At 41.0% G+C, this 14,694-nt stretch overlaps 3 protein-coding genes across 3 annotated transcripts in view; 1 reads left to right on the top strand and 2 right to left on the bottom strand.

Moving 5' to 3' along the window:
- The first annotated feature begins 81 nt into the window (after nucleotides 1–81).
- Nucleotides 82–3,087, top strand: LOC109469727 (eukaryotic translation elongation factor 1 epsilon-1-like). Its single transcript, XM_019768314.1, has 5 exons — nucleotides 82–213; nucleotides 750–956; nucleotides 1,434–1,529; nucleotides 1,948–2,023; nucleotides 2,442–3,087. Exons 1-5 carry the CDS (start codon nucleotides 124–126, stop codon nucleotides 2,507–2,509), a joined length of 537 nt encoding a protein of 178 aa, XP_019623873.1. The 5' UTR covers nucleotides 82–123; the 3' UTR covers nucleotides 2,510–3,087.
- A 389-nt stretch (nucleotides 3,088–3,476) lies between these two features.
- Nucleotides 3,477–8,108, bottom strand: LOC109469714 (ketohexokinase-like). The gene is made up of 7 exons (XM_019768293.1): nucleotides 7,224–8,108; nucleotides 6,160–6,276; nucleotides 5,191–5,325; nucleotides 4,886–4,958; nucleotides 4,297–4,443; nucleotides 4,074–4,162; nucleotides 3,477–3,849 (listed from the first exon to the last, which is right to left on the bottom strand). The coding sequence occupies exons 1-7, from the start codon at nucleotides 7,325–7,327 to the stop codon at nucleotides 3,597–3,599; spliced, it is 918 nt and encodes a 305-aa protein (XP_019623852.1). The 5' UTR covers nucleotides 7,328–8,108; the 3' UTR covers nucleotides 3,477–3,596.
- A 999-nt stretch (nucleotides 8,109–9,107) lies between these two features.
- LOC109469697 (zinc finger protein OZF-like) overlaps nucleotides 9,108–14,694 on the bottom strand; it is a 6,553-nt gene continuing 966 nt past the window's right edge. Inside the window, exon 2 of the mRNA XM_019768265.1 lies at nucleotides 9,108–9,828. Coding sequence (XP_019623824.1) covers nucleotides 9,228–9,828 — 601 coding nt within the window. The 3' untranslated portion in view covers nucleotides 9,108–9,227. The remainder of the gene's footprint in view (nucleotides 9,829–14,694) is intronic.

The following is a 14,694-nucleotide window of genomic DNA, read 5'->3' on the forward strand; positions in this document are numbered from 1 at the left end:
TATAGGTCTAAATTTGAATACTAAAGTACGTTTTTGCCGAGTTGTTGATTCATAAACTTTCAAAGCAAAGTACGTAGATATTACCTCCCCTGTATATGGCAGTTGGATTATTCTAAATCCAGCATGGCGGTCGGAGTAGAAGAAGAAGTGAAGTCATTGGCGAATTTCCTCGGTTCGCCTGCCTATAAAGTCACCACACAAGGAGAGATCAAGGTGGGGAACGCATAATGTCTTCAGGTGGCCGTGGAACTATTTTCCTAGGTTATTAAGAAGCATGATTTGCATAGAAATGAGGGGACTTAATGAAATGATGACTCCAACTGTCCAAGCTGTGATATCTGTATCATATAAATTTGCTGCTTCAGCAACAATAAATTACATGCACGGTGCTTCAATCATGGGTAAGCGGGAATTTAACTTTTCTTCTTCCTCACTGATATCCCCATTACTCGGTTTATTATCGCATGTGATCCAGAACATATAAACATAGGGAAAGAAAAGGATATGGAAGAGAACATATTATGTGTGTGCAAAGGCCAAGGACAAGACAATCTTTTACCTATATACAAGGACATGTTGGGGTGACTCCAGAGTTCAATGCAGCAGAGTTCTTGCCAGTTCAGATTTGAACTGACCCCGCCTCCACCTCACCAGGCTCAAGTTCATGCTATTCCCTGATGGTGCAGGGAAAGAACAAGAGCCATGTACAAAATGTAGAAGCTGTATTTTCATTTCTTCTCATTTCGTAGGTACCACAACTGCACACCGGTAATGGCAAAACACTGACAGGACTGGCGACGATATCCAAGTTTCTAGCCAGGTCCTCTCCATCAGGTGGAGCAAAGCTTCTTGGGACAACTCCTGAAGACCAGGCAGAGATCGCTCAGTGGTTAGAATACAGAGTTACGATAGTGGACAGGAGTGTGGAGAAAAAAGATGCCCAAGCCATGCTTAAGGTAAGATTATCTATAGAAAATATTAGTACCATGTAAAAGAGCGCAGTACTTCCATGTCTACTCAGTTGTGCTATGGATGCCGTAGCAGATGCATGGAAAGTCCATGGTCACACTGCTATATTACTATTATATACAGATATACTAGTGATGTTCGTCCATCGTAGTCGATGATGACCCCAACTTCATCAAGATATACTAAATTACTAAGATATACTAGTAGAATACTAGTATCCTACACTACAACTTAGTACAAGGGATTATCTTATGGCGGCATCATCATAATCAGTTATAAACTTACGACCTACCCTACTGCTGTACGTACACGCTATAAACTATGTGTACATGTAGTAAGCTTTACTGTATGTAAGTTACATTCCGTTTAAAGATTGCAGAGTAGCACCTCTTTAAAACTAACAAACCTCAGTCTATTGTGTGTTCGGTGTTTGATGTACCGGTCTATGTTTGTATCTTGTGCAGGAGCTGAACTCTTACCTGTTAGACAAGGTGTATTTTCTGGGGTTCCACTTCTCTCTAGCTGACCTCATCATGTACCATGGACTGCACCCTGTTATGGTGAGCTTAGATATATGAGATTATGACTCAAATCTACAAGTTAAGCTTAGTTTTTCTTTCCATGCTGCATGACCAAAGAGGTGTTTGTGTATATCACTGGAGAAAGAACATGCCCATCTTTGAAGGTCAGAAAAAATACATTTAGTCTAGTAAGAAAAAAGGGGAAAAGAAATGAAAATGTTGGCCTTTATATATGAGATATACCGTAGTTGTAGTTGAGAAGTATAATTTATTGCTAATGCATAACTTGCATCTCGGAACAGCCCACAGGTGGCTTTTTTCCCCATCAATAATGTTTAAAGTCATGTGGCCATTTGAAAGCTTTGATGTATTCAAAATCAAAAGTACTAGCATTTTGAAAATCATATATCATGTTTATTTGTTCTTTACATGTTGTACTTGTTGGTTTGATGTCCAGTGCCGGCTAAGTTTCTTTGAGAAGCAGCAGTACCAGAATGTGTCCAGGTGGTTTGACCAGGTGCAACATTATCCAGGTACAGAAATATTCCCTTTGCAATATATTCACATGGCCTTGCTGTTTTGCAAGAGGTGCATGTGTGTATGTGTATCAAACTGAACTGGCCTATTTTAGGTTGTTTGCTTGACCTATATGTATGACTATTGTCTTATTTTTGATATACGTGTGAGGATAATGAAAGTTTGATGATTGTGTTCCCACCAGGTACATGTAGTATTTTCAGATTTTGATATAAAACCAGTATTTTTCTGAAACTGTACCTGTTGTGTTATTAATTCAATAAGCACTTATGTATCTGAACAAAAGTTGCTGTCTGTACTACATGTATTTATAAATGAGAATAGCAAACTCATGCCGTGTGTATGAGGAGGTTTCTGAATTAGGACAGTGTATATTCTGGAAGTGATGTCTTACAATGTTCTCACCGTCTATAGGTGTGCAGCAGCACCTACCTCAACTAGTGTTCCTGAGAAACACTCTCTACACCAGCTCTGATCACTAATCAGTCACTGGAAAACTTCACAACCACTGCAGTTGTCTTGCCAGTACACGTGAGCTCTCCCCTTCTCCTCAAGAAAAAAAGTGGAGAGAACCAGGATCTGAAGAGTCACAATAGTGGTATTGTGGACTAAGGCATTTTATGTATCTTTTTAAATCCAGCTCAAAGAAGGAAAAATACACTTGAAGGATGAATGTAGGATGAAGGACTCTTTAACAATACTAGTATAGGCTACAGGGCAGTGTACTAATGGGACCTAATATTTGAATGTGATGTAAACATGATAGCTGATAATCTGATTTAATCCACTGTAAGAAATTTCATACAAAATACTGTCTGGTCTTAGTACAATACTATAAAAGGATTCAATGGCTTTAATTATAAGTTTCTTCCATCTTAACATTCCATGTTGGGAATGTTTTCTACATACCAGTAGCATCAAAGTCACCAATGCTAAGTAACTGTGTGATCTGTTGAAGACTTGTACAGTGTACATGATTGTATGTTAGTACATGTACATGTATTACTGCTGTTGATAATGTTGCAGGATAGTTATCTAAATTATCATTATGATCACTGTGTTTCCTTGTATCCTTGACTGTTGTGTTGAAAGTAATTTATTGCATGGATAAACAAGGAATCAGGGAGTTTATCAGACTTCTGGGAAGTATTTTGGGCTTTCATGAGATTCAAGTTTACAGACCTATGTGGAAAGTGTTTTTGGAAGGGGTGGGGTGGTGGGTTGTATGATCAAGCATTACACCACTTCAGACAGACAAAGCCATAAACTCAGCCATCAAGCACAATAATTCTATACCCTAAAGGAATTACCGGTATGACTGAATATATTACAGTCTGTCTGTTTTCATGGAACTCATACTTACTAATGGAATTGCATATGTATTGCTAGCTGATTGGAATGGTACAGGTCAATTCAGTCATGTAATGTACGATATTGGACAATTGCATCTACTTTGAAAACTAAAACACAAATTTTCATTACACATTTTCATTGATGATAGTATTTACACTATGAGGAAGATTGTACATTTTGTTTGAGGACTCTTTCAAACAGTAATGTTGGGGTAATTTACTCTCCAATAGTTAGTCCTCTATACCCAAACTGTCCACATTTCCTCCCAGCCACCTTGCAGCCAAATTTCAGCACTTCCTCCAGAGGTAGGCTGCGGCACATGGCTGCAATGATCGCGCCGTTAAACGTGTCTCCTGCCCCCAGTGTGTCGACAACCTGGTCAGGGGAGAAGGCGTCAGCGTGGTGGTGGACACCGTCAGGCCCCATGGCGTCTGCTCCCAACTCTCCCCATGCACAAACCACCGTGGCGCTGAGGGCACAACATGAAAATGAGATGAGAAATATGAATACAAGGTTAAGAGACATCTAGCAACTCTTTGCTGAACTGCTGTCTTTACAATTAGACTCCGGTGTTGATGCAGCATTTTCTGACATGAACAATGTCTGATTGATTTCAAATTTGACGGTTGATCTTGTAGAAGAAAGGCTTTTAGTAAAATGACATTAGAATGAATTTTGTCCATGACGTCTCACCCTTTCTTGACCCTTCTGTGAAACCCCTCCACTGCTGCCTGGGCTGTGGGGAAGCCATGATGCTGGGCATACTCCTTAGCAACAAACATCTGAAAAATATACCGACATCATGTTAATTTGTAAGCAAAATTGTCAGCAAAAATGGTGCAAGAAACAGTCTGTCAGCTTAAAAAGGCTGCTTAAAAAAACTAATACTAAGAACTGTAAGGAAGTTCTGACTCACTACATCTACTGTCGAGATGAAGTGTTCTGGATGATATTTGGCTTTCTCACACTCCCCGGAGATGATGACTCTGTCCTCCATGGAGCGACTGCGGTTATACTCCTGCACAGCATCCACCATCTTAGCAACCTCTGTCATGTTGCGGCCCTAACAACCAAGTTTACACAAAAAATTCAGAAAATACACAAATTAGATACAGCTCATACAATGAAATACATCAGGAATACATGTAGTAATAACTGTAGCATGCACAGGTATTGTACAAGGTAAAGATGCTGATTATTTGTGTGATTGCATCATCGCTATAGTATGGACTCAGCATGTGGGGTATGGACAGTAGATGAAAGTGTGCTGTAACCTTAGTCATGGGATTCTCTCCTTTAGATTCAGTTTGTTATACAATCGCGTGGGAAGAAGGAAATCAGTGTGCCTACAACAAACTGAATCTTAAGGAGATGTAAACAAAAAAAGTTAAGGTGCATGCACATATCTTGACATATTCTTCCCTGCTTTAATCTCAAGTCAAATTGTTGTCTTTACATTAACATAAAAGTGAAGAAAACTACTACTAGTAGATAACCTGTCTTACTTCAAAGTGTATCCACTTGTACTGGTCCAGGTCTAGCTTGTGGAAATCTGACAAGGTCAACTCAGGTAGGTTGCTGGGAGATGGTTCAGTAATGAAAAGTAATGTAAGAGTTAGTTAACATTTTAAAGCTTTAATTGGCCAAGTCGATTGACTAATGTAAAATCCAACTTAAATCAAATTATGTAGTAGACAACCAGAGTTTCAATGTAATATTTTAATCATGGTGATCATAAAATTTACTGATTGCTACAAATAGTATTCTATACTTTTTGGGTTATTTTGTACATGTCCTGCTGTTGCCTTACTTGTCAGCATGTATGATAGTCCTGGTCCCTGTGCTGGTGTTGATAATGATAGTTGAGGAGGGAGAGGCATACCCATCATGCATTACAACCTGGTCCACATCCACCCCAAACTCCCGCATCTCATCCAGAACCATGCTGGAAATAGCCATGGAATAAATATTTATATGAGCATACCTTTGCCAAATGACATTAACCTTCATGATTGACATATCATGAATGTTCCTCATTGATTGTGAATTAAGGTCCTCTTTTGATGATCTGAAGATGATGATGCATAAATCATATTAGTTGATCATATTCTTTACCCAATATTTGAGCACTTCATACCTTTTCAAATTATGGTAATCTTTAATACAACACAAAAACCGCAGTTATAAATCCAGGGAATAGTTTTCCAACAGCCCACTACCACATGTTAGTTGTCCTGGATTCCAGGCCAGTACCCTAATGACAGCCTGTCTTAGGTATGTTACAGTACAGAATGGAAGGCAGCCTGAAGTTTTCCTCATTTGAATATTGAAGCCGTGAGAATGCACTCTACTACCTTTGCCAGGAAACTTATATTTTTGGTAGCATTTTTATGTATTTATGTATGCAATTTGCATAGATATGAAATATACAATAAGGAAATTCTATAAATTACCTGTGTTCCATGAAAGGATTTTCAACATGTGATATTGTGTAAAATTACCTTACCTCAGTCCACATCTTGAGCACTGAACAGAAAGGGAACATACTGCCAGTATTAATCTCTAAGCAGATCATACGGTGGCAAGGCAGTATCCATTGGCCAGTGGAGTGTCCATTTCAGTGGCTAATGGCTAATGCCTTGCCACCTTATGATATGATTGGAGATTAGCCAGTAAGCGGTGCTATAGACCGTTATGATAAGTATGACTTTAGGTTTTAACATATCAGCATATTATCATAAGGAAAAGAAGGGACATTAATGTTATAGTTATAGCTTACTCCGCTGCCCTTCCTGTAGCCAAAGTTCCGAAGTACGCAGTCTGTTCTCCTAACTGTGCCACCACAGCCGCACTGTTGGCACAGTTCCCTCCCTTCTGCCAGATCTGACGTTCAATTCTGGAATTAGACAAATTCAATTGTTACAGATGCCATGTCCCAAATAATATTAAGTGTTACATGTATTTTACAAATAATGAACATTTGTGAAATTGAATGTGAATCAATATTGCTTTTTGATTGGCCATTTCATAATCATTTAATTGGCAATTTGCAACATTACGTATTAAAATTTTTCAGGCAGAGTCATGATGAACTATGCATCTATCTGCCATCCATGTTCTGGCATGGCAACAGACATCTTTGCCCATTTTCAGCATGTTGACCACTGTCAGAGGGCAACAAAATTTCTTGTTTTTACTTTTAAAATCTTTTATTTTAAATATCAGGCGAAAATTAATTGAAACTTTATTGCATGTCCATTCCCCGGGGGGATAAATGCACGGATATACAAATACGCGCCCGCTCATGTCCCATAAGAATTACTTGCTTTGGCCTGAGTAACAAAAGTTGAGCAATAGCCTGGTGTCCTGGATTCTATGGTAGTTGGGGCGGGCATTCTTCGGGACTATATTAGTTTTCCCCGCCCATTTCAACCGGCCGCCTGGTGGGAGTTTCTGCACGGTAGGAGTTGATTTGATCGTGGTGGGGCTAATTGAACCCCCATCGTGCAAAACAAAACCGCCTGACAGAATTCAGTCGGCGGCGAAGAGCTCTAGCAGCCCCGAGGAAGCCATCCCGAACCACGATTGACACTAGGCTACAAGTTCACCACCACAAACGGGGATCGGCACAAGGGTCATTGGTAGATGAACTTAATGTGGCCAGCACTTTGTTTATTTTTTGGATGCTCAAGTTATTTATTTACTTTCGTCCTTGGTTCTGGTTACTATGAATCCCCGGCCGTATTAGGTCGTGCCCCGCCCCCTCCCTTTTACCACCACCACCTGGGCGTGATGTCGTACGAGAGACCTTGTTCAGTCGACAGAAGATAACGTTACATGTACCTGTTATCAGTGTCCTCCACGGGGTAGTGGTCCACCACACTCAGGATATCCAGACAGATCAGACCGGCGCACAACACCTTCCTGTCACCCCTGGGCTGGAGCATTTTTGTTCCCTCTTGTAACTTCACTAACTACTCCTATCTTAAGGGTTCACAACTCTTCTGAGATCTCATTCAGACTTCGACCAAATTTGCAAACTTTGATCTCCAGACCAACAAGCGTTTCCAAAGGTTGCGTCTTCGTGCCGACTGTACTCATGTTTTGAACTTTGGCCACTTAGTACATACATGTATATGTATAAATCAGCTGTTGACCTTTGAACTAACCTGGGTGCCAGACTGTTTCCAGGGTCCGAGCTAGTGTACAGGATAGCTATTAAAGTTTGGTCGCCCTAGCAGAACTGCTGATGCTTTTTTGATAAAAACTTTCAATGAGGATTGCTACAAAAACTCAAGATGAGCTATAATATCACAGAAATCTTATTTTGGTCGTAATGCTGTGTAATGATGGTACTGTTCTACTTTTTATGCCATTTTCTTTGGGGAACTCAAAACCAGAAATAGGTAAGTGTAGAAATTAAGGAAGAAAGATGAAACCTATTACTATGAACCAGGCTAGGGATGTCTAAGGAAACCTTAGTGAGTTCAAATTTTGCGTTGGAAATTGTTTCAGGGAAGTCTACATTTTCTTACATCCATTTCACAATAATAATGATGTAGGATGAGTGATATGATCATACTTCTCATTTGCATACTTAATCAGAAAATCCTATACTTGCTATTATGATTCATGTAATTCAGCAAGTATATTGAAATATAGATTTTGTCAACTAGAAGATGCAGTATTTTGTGGAGGCCAAATCATGTCAACGGCATGGTAAAAGAGGACCAAGTGTATACACAGGCTACTGTACCGCTAATTAATGTTTCCACATCAAGTAGCCTTACCTTACACTGTATACATACGTACTGTATGTGCACTCAAAATTTGGTTAGAATTAAAATCTTTGAATTAAAACAAAACACAGGGGCCAGCAAAAAAGGAAAAGAATTAACCATATGTGCAATGCCATTACATCGTCAATGTATACATTTTATCTAACAAGAACAAATGTTAAGATGAGGATAGAGTTGCTAGCTACATGAAATATCATTCCATTGTACATTTTTGTCAACATCTACCAGGTATAAATACAATGCAATGCAATAATATTTTATTTTTGCAGCAATGTAAGTAGAGCCAATATACATGACAATAGCACATAAAAAGTTTTCACTGTTCATGATTGTGTAAGGTTATATATTTAAAAAGATAATAACTTGCTTCTATTGGTTCTGCTTCCATCCTATATATACATGTAGTACATAACATTAATATGTGCCACTAACCTGTTCCAGTGACTAAGGGTACCATTCTCCATTGTTAGTATGGTGAACCATTTCATTACAAGTAACAAGATAATCTGAGACTCCAACATCTCTGAAGCATGTAACGCATGTGATAATACATCTACTTTAAAGGCCGATATTTGTTTTTACAGCATACTACTACACTCCATCTCCCTCCTCACGAAATGTGAACTGTTCCTAACTGTGTAAACAGTAGAACATTCCAGTTATGCAGCAGAGAAAGCCTCTCCCTCTGCAGCTTAACTCCCTCTGGCATGTAACTCCCTCTGGCTGCCTTTAGATCAGTGCTCCCCCCCACCACCACCACAACCACCACCAAACAAATGCCACCGCTCTAGCCTCTACCAGGCTTGGGGAGGTGGCTGAAAAGAGTAGAAATTGGCCAAATAGAGAGATAAGCATGCCAAGGGAGTTTGTCCGTTGAGAGAACATTTTGCCGTGTTCCAGCCACCTCCCCAAGCCTGGTAGAGGCTACCACCACTCCACATGTCTGCAAAGGAGGCTACTTGGTTCTCTTATTCCAAATCAGGCCTGGTCTAGCCAAACTTGTACCCATCCCTAATCTTTGCCTACACTAATCTTTGCCTAAACTAGTTTATATTTTCAACTTTGCATGGGTCACACTCAAAGTCTTTTCATCAATGTGCATCTTCATATGCAGAAACAAACGGTCCTGTTGAGTCGTCTTGAATCCACACTCCCCACATATGTGGGTTTGTTCACCAGCGTGTTTAGCCTTGTGTTGGTCTGAAATGCATTTCTGTGCAGTGGAAAAGTCACACTTCTCACATCTGTAAGTTTTTTGCTCGACGTGCATTCTCATATGCAGCAGTAAGATGTCTTTGTGAGTTGCCTTGAATCCACACTGCCCACAGATATGAGTTTGCTCAACAGTGTCTGCCACTTTCTGTTGGTTTAGAATGCATTTCTGTGTAGAAGATAAATCATTCTGGTCCAATTTGCAAGTTTTTTCTACAATATGCATTCTCATATGCAGAAGTAGTTGGTCCTTATGGGTTGCCCTGAATCCACATTCTCCACATATGAAGGCATGCTCAGGAGTGTGTTTGATCCTGTGTCGGTCTAAAATGTATTTCCGTGTGGTAGAATAGCCGCACTGGTCGCATTTGTGGGGTTTCTCACCTGTACGTTTTTTCATATGTCGGGATAACTTGGTGCTTTGTGCTGCTCTGTACCCGCACATCCCACAGATGAAGGGTTTCTCACCTGTGTGCTGTTTCATATGCACAGCTAGGTTAGACTTGCTGGCTGTCCTGAACTCACACTCCCCACACATGAAGGGTTTCTCACCGGTGTGTACAAGCATGTGTCTGTCCAAATCACTTCTACGTAGTGCAGAATGGTCGCATTGATCACATTTGAAGGGTTTCTGACCAGTGTGTCTGAAGGTGTGTATGTCTAAATCACGTTTTGAGGCAGCAGCATAGTCACATTTGTCACACTTGTAAGGCTTCTCGCCTGTATGTTTCCTCATGTGTATTGTTAACTCAGACTTGTAGGCTGTCCTGAACCCACACTCCCCACACATGTAGGGCTTCTCACCGGTATGTTTAAGCATGTGTCGGTCTAAATTACCTTTATCTGCACTAGAATAATCGCACAGGTCACACTTGAAAGGTTTTTCACCAGTGTGTGTCCTTATATGTCGAACAATATTTGCCTTATCAGGTGTTCTGTGCCCACAAACTCCACACATGAAGCGTTTTTCACCAGTGTGTGTGACCATATGTCGTTTCAGGTGGCTCTTCCATGCTGTAGAAAAGTCACACTGATCACACCTGTAAGGCTTTTCACCTGTATGCCTTCTCATATGTTGCAGAAAGCCAGATCTGTAAGTTGCCTTGTATCCACATTGTTCACATACAAAGGGTGTTTGCTTATCTTGCTTTGCAGAACCACCTGCCATCTGTTCTGCATCAGTTGGGGTTTTCTCATTCCACTGGGACAAGTTTCCTTCATGTTTTTCCTCCAATAAAATGTCCCTGTTCCTCCGTCTGTCCTGCCGTTCCTTTTCTGTTGTCTGCTTGCCCCTCCTAGGCCTGCCTCTCTTGTTCCTAGAACATCTTGTCGGTGGTACGTCGATCGACTTGTCCATATTGAATTTTCTAATAATTTTAGAAATAAAAAAAAACATCAAACAAACTAGACAGATATTAAGTAAAGATTACATGTATATAGGGAATTAAATAACGCATGCCGCTCACCCCCCAACATATCTGATCCGTGATTCGATTTTTCTGTCCAAGAAGGCACTGGTTTCTCTACCTTGCCTGGAAGCCAGACTAGTATCGGTCCTGTTTCCTTCGGTAGTCAAGAGCACAGAATTACCGCTACGGGGGAACGGGGGAGTCCGAGAGGAGTTGATATAGGGGGGCCCCCAAGCCCTTTTCCGTAGAGCGTAATCGGCCGTTTTAATTCTACGTAGAGCGTAGACGGACCCTCTAATTCAACGTAGAGCGTAATTGGCGAATTTGGCGTAGAGCGTAATTCGCTGTTTTAATTCTACGTAATGCGTTGTAGCTATCGGGAATTAACCGTAAAGCGTAATTGATTAATTGTGCGTAGAGCGTAATCCAAGCCGCAAACGGGAACTCGAGGCCTCGCAAGTGCCGGGTTGTCGCGGCGCTCGAGGTCTTTCTTGCTTTACCCCCTTCTATACAATCGAACAATCCACTAGACTTGTTCCCAGAGCCATACACAAGAACAAGGCAACACATGGGAATGATCCCACAATGCGCTGGGTACGAGATTGACCTTACCATCGGTGACGTACAGGAGGACCATTGGCCAAACGCCACAGATGGCCACAGATGAAGAGGGTAGAAGGCCTTAGAACCACATGACTTGTAAGGCCCAATAGGGGCCCTCAAGACGTTTCTTAGCGGGAACATCATTGCTGATCAATGGCCAGGGTAATGGAGGACACTCCCGAAAAGAGCAATGTCATCCCCGTCATTGTGCGGGTGATGGGTAACGCGGGACCGTCAGCAATCGGCAGCTGAGTCATTTTGACAAATTACACTGTATTGTTTGCGGCCTTTTCTACCTTCGGACGACAACCCCACAAGGCTCAAAGGTCCACTTTTTGGTCCACTTTTTATCTAAAGGTCCAAGACTTTTCTTTAAAAGATGAACTGATTCGTGTCACCAGCAAGGCTGGAATCCGTTGTAGGAAAACTGCTCACTTTGTCATTGAAAAAGTTATCTCTGATTTTTTCTTTGAAACCCTCTAAAAACGCAGGAAATGCCATTTCAGAAGGTTCATTTTTCAAAGTTGGCCCCCCTTCAAAATTCTGGCTACGGCCATGTTACCTCCATTCACGGATCTCCCTCCGATCTTCGGGCGATCGACTCGCGGTCAAGTTGGTACCTGCGGTAATACTGAATACCCCGTTTTGTATTCTATACTTTCAATGTATAAGGAAGTGACCGCCGGTTACTACTTTTAATTCAAGTTATGTCACCTCTACATGTAATAAATCAAAAGGTTTTCACGCAAACATGTAGTTGCTAGGTGATTGTCAGATTGAGTTCTGCATAGTGCGTCCGGAATCTTTCGAATTTAGCGTAGAGCGTAGAGAGGCGTCCGGAATTCAGCGTAATACGTAGCCGGCTCTCAAAATTTAGCGTAGAGCGTTGTCGGGACCCCCCCTTGGAGGCCCCCATATAGGGGATAGACCGATATACCAGTAGCACTGAAGCCCGCGGTACACAGCTGCCCCCCACCCCCAAAAATGCCCTTGGTCAGATAAAACACACACAGTATGATCACTGCTGTATCATTACCACGAATCATGGGGTAGAACAAAGCAAAGACCTACCTGTCTTTGTACAATAGTATATATGTAAGTAGCGCTACTCCCAGTTCTGAAGAAAATCACGCCATTTCATTTCTGATTCTTTGACGCCGACCACACACAGTAACCATTTTCCCATACCCAAGATGCATTGCGCCTGGGGGTAAAATTTCCCAGGTTGCATAGTACAGCAGGCGCTAGGCCCTGTAGTACAGCTTGTTCTTTGCCAAAAACCTCCCTGCTATGGGTCGAATTTGACAAGTAGAGAATTGAATTTTGTGTGTTCTTTTTTTAATAGAAAAAGGTGAAAGGTTGATGAAATGGGCTTTCTTTAAAAAAAAAGGCGTTCATGTTCAAACTTTAAGTTAAGTTTCAAAATTTACCTGCCAGATTTAGTTAACCCCCAGAGAGATACTAATTGGATAATATAAGGTACAAGGAATGCAATAAAAATCATTACCATGGTGACGATTGAATGATTATTGTTGTATGTGGTGGAGCCAGAAATCTCTAGCCTGAGTGTCAGCCTTGTTAGCTTTCGTCCGCTACCCAAGGTCCGCTCCCGGGGAGCGGACCTTGGGTAGCGGACGAAAGCTAACAAGGCTGACACTCAGGCTAAGAAATCTCCATTACAATTCTAAGAAAAACTTATGTTCACTACACTTCCTCAACTCTTCCCCCTGCCAGCCCCACTCGTAGCCTTCCTCAACTCTTAGCCCTACCCCACTCGTAGCCCTTCTCAACTCTTCCCCCTATCCCACTCATACCCTTTATCCTTCAGAGGAGGAACAGCTGTTACTTCATGTTTGTAATAAAATTGTGTCACTTTTACCATATGAGGATGGATCTAATAGATGGCAATTATATTTGGACTTGTTGGATGTTATTGAAGAAACCTTGTTACTTCAGACCCAAAACACGTCCAGGTCTACCACTCACAGTTACCCACATAGCAGTGCTTGTCACAGCAAGCACTTAGTCTGCAAGGCCCCTTATTTCCATTATCAATGAGGCAAAAGGAAAACAACATTTACAAAAGCTCATATTTAATGTAACGTAGGTGACTTCTCCGAACTCTTGTATTACATGCCTTACAAGTTATGTTAGTTTTACCAGGACATGTATGCAGACCTAAATATCTGTACAGCAGTGTGAATACTACAGTGGTATGAAAACAAATTATCACAACTCCCTTAATCCTAATTACTAACAGATAACCTTGTTATGTCATCAGTATTTGGGACAAAAAAGATTTAACCCTTTTGAGAGATATTGTTTTGGGTGGCAATATCACCTAACAAGTTTACTTGCATGAGGTTCACTAACATTCATGATCATAGTCTTTTTTACCCTATCAGACAATCTGTTCAGTGCAGGTAGGACAACTATGGGCAACTAGCCTACATACATTATCAGTAACATGTCTTGCCTTCCATATGCCTTTGCAGTAGTCTTAACGTAATCTAGCATGATATTATCTTGGGTAGAACTTTATATAGTTTTGCATGTTGCTTCCTTTTGGCTACTCTCTTACACAGTCTAGGTACATGTAGTTTATACTGCATCTACTTTGCTTGTCTCTCTAGGTCTCTGCTCAGTAGTTAGTCATCTCTAGGTCCGTCTGTTCCTAGGCTTGAGTTCCTCAGCACAGCTGCGCAGCAGGATGCAAGGTTTCTGCTGTTGTGGGTTGTAGTACTCATGGCCCTGGGGTGGGGGTGAGGGATGAAAGTCAAATCAACTTTGTCTCAACTTATTTTATTTTTATCGAGCATAGGTAAAGTAAATGATTGTGAACAATGAAAGATAAAGAAGTCAAGTGATACACCTGTCATTAGTTTACAACAGGAATGTTATACTCTATTCCACCACCAGAAAATACCCAGTGAAGATTACTAGTAGCACAAAACTGAAGACATGAGTGTCTGCACATGGCAATATCTAATGGCACCACAACAGCAAACAAGACTTGTGTAAGGCTGTTAACACTTTCTGAGGAAGTCAAAATATTATCAAGTTAGTACAAGTAATACCTAATTCTATATCTATAAGTTATATCTATAGTGGATTGGATGGATTCCGAATTAAACAGAGCCCATTGGACACTGTTTTTAACTTAAAATTGGGGGTCGATTTCCAGTGTGTTGAGTAAATTACAAAACACACCCACATAATGAGAATTCAACTGTTCTTCAACTTAAAAAAATTGACTAACCGGAAGTTTCAACCGAATCACTGAGTCTTCGT

The sequence above is a fragment of the Branchiostoma belcheri genome, unplaced genomic scaffold (genome assembly GCF_001625305.1).
Source record: "Branchiostoma belcheri isolate BF01 breed outbred unplaced genomic scaffold, Haploidv18h27 scaffold21, whole genome shotgun sequence".
Taxonomy (NCBI): domain Eukaryota; kingdom Metazoa; phylum Chordata; class Leptocardii; order Amphioxiformes; family Branchiostomatidae; genus Branchiostoma; species Branchiostoma belcheri.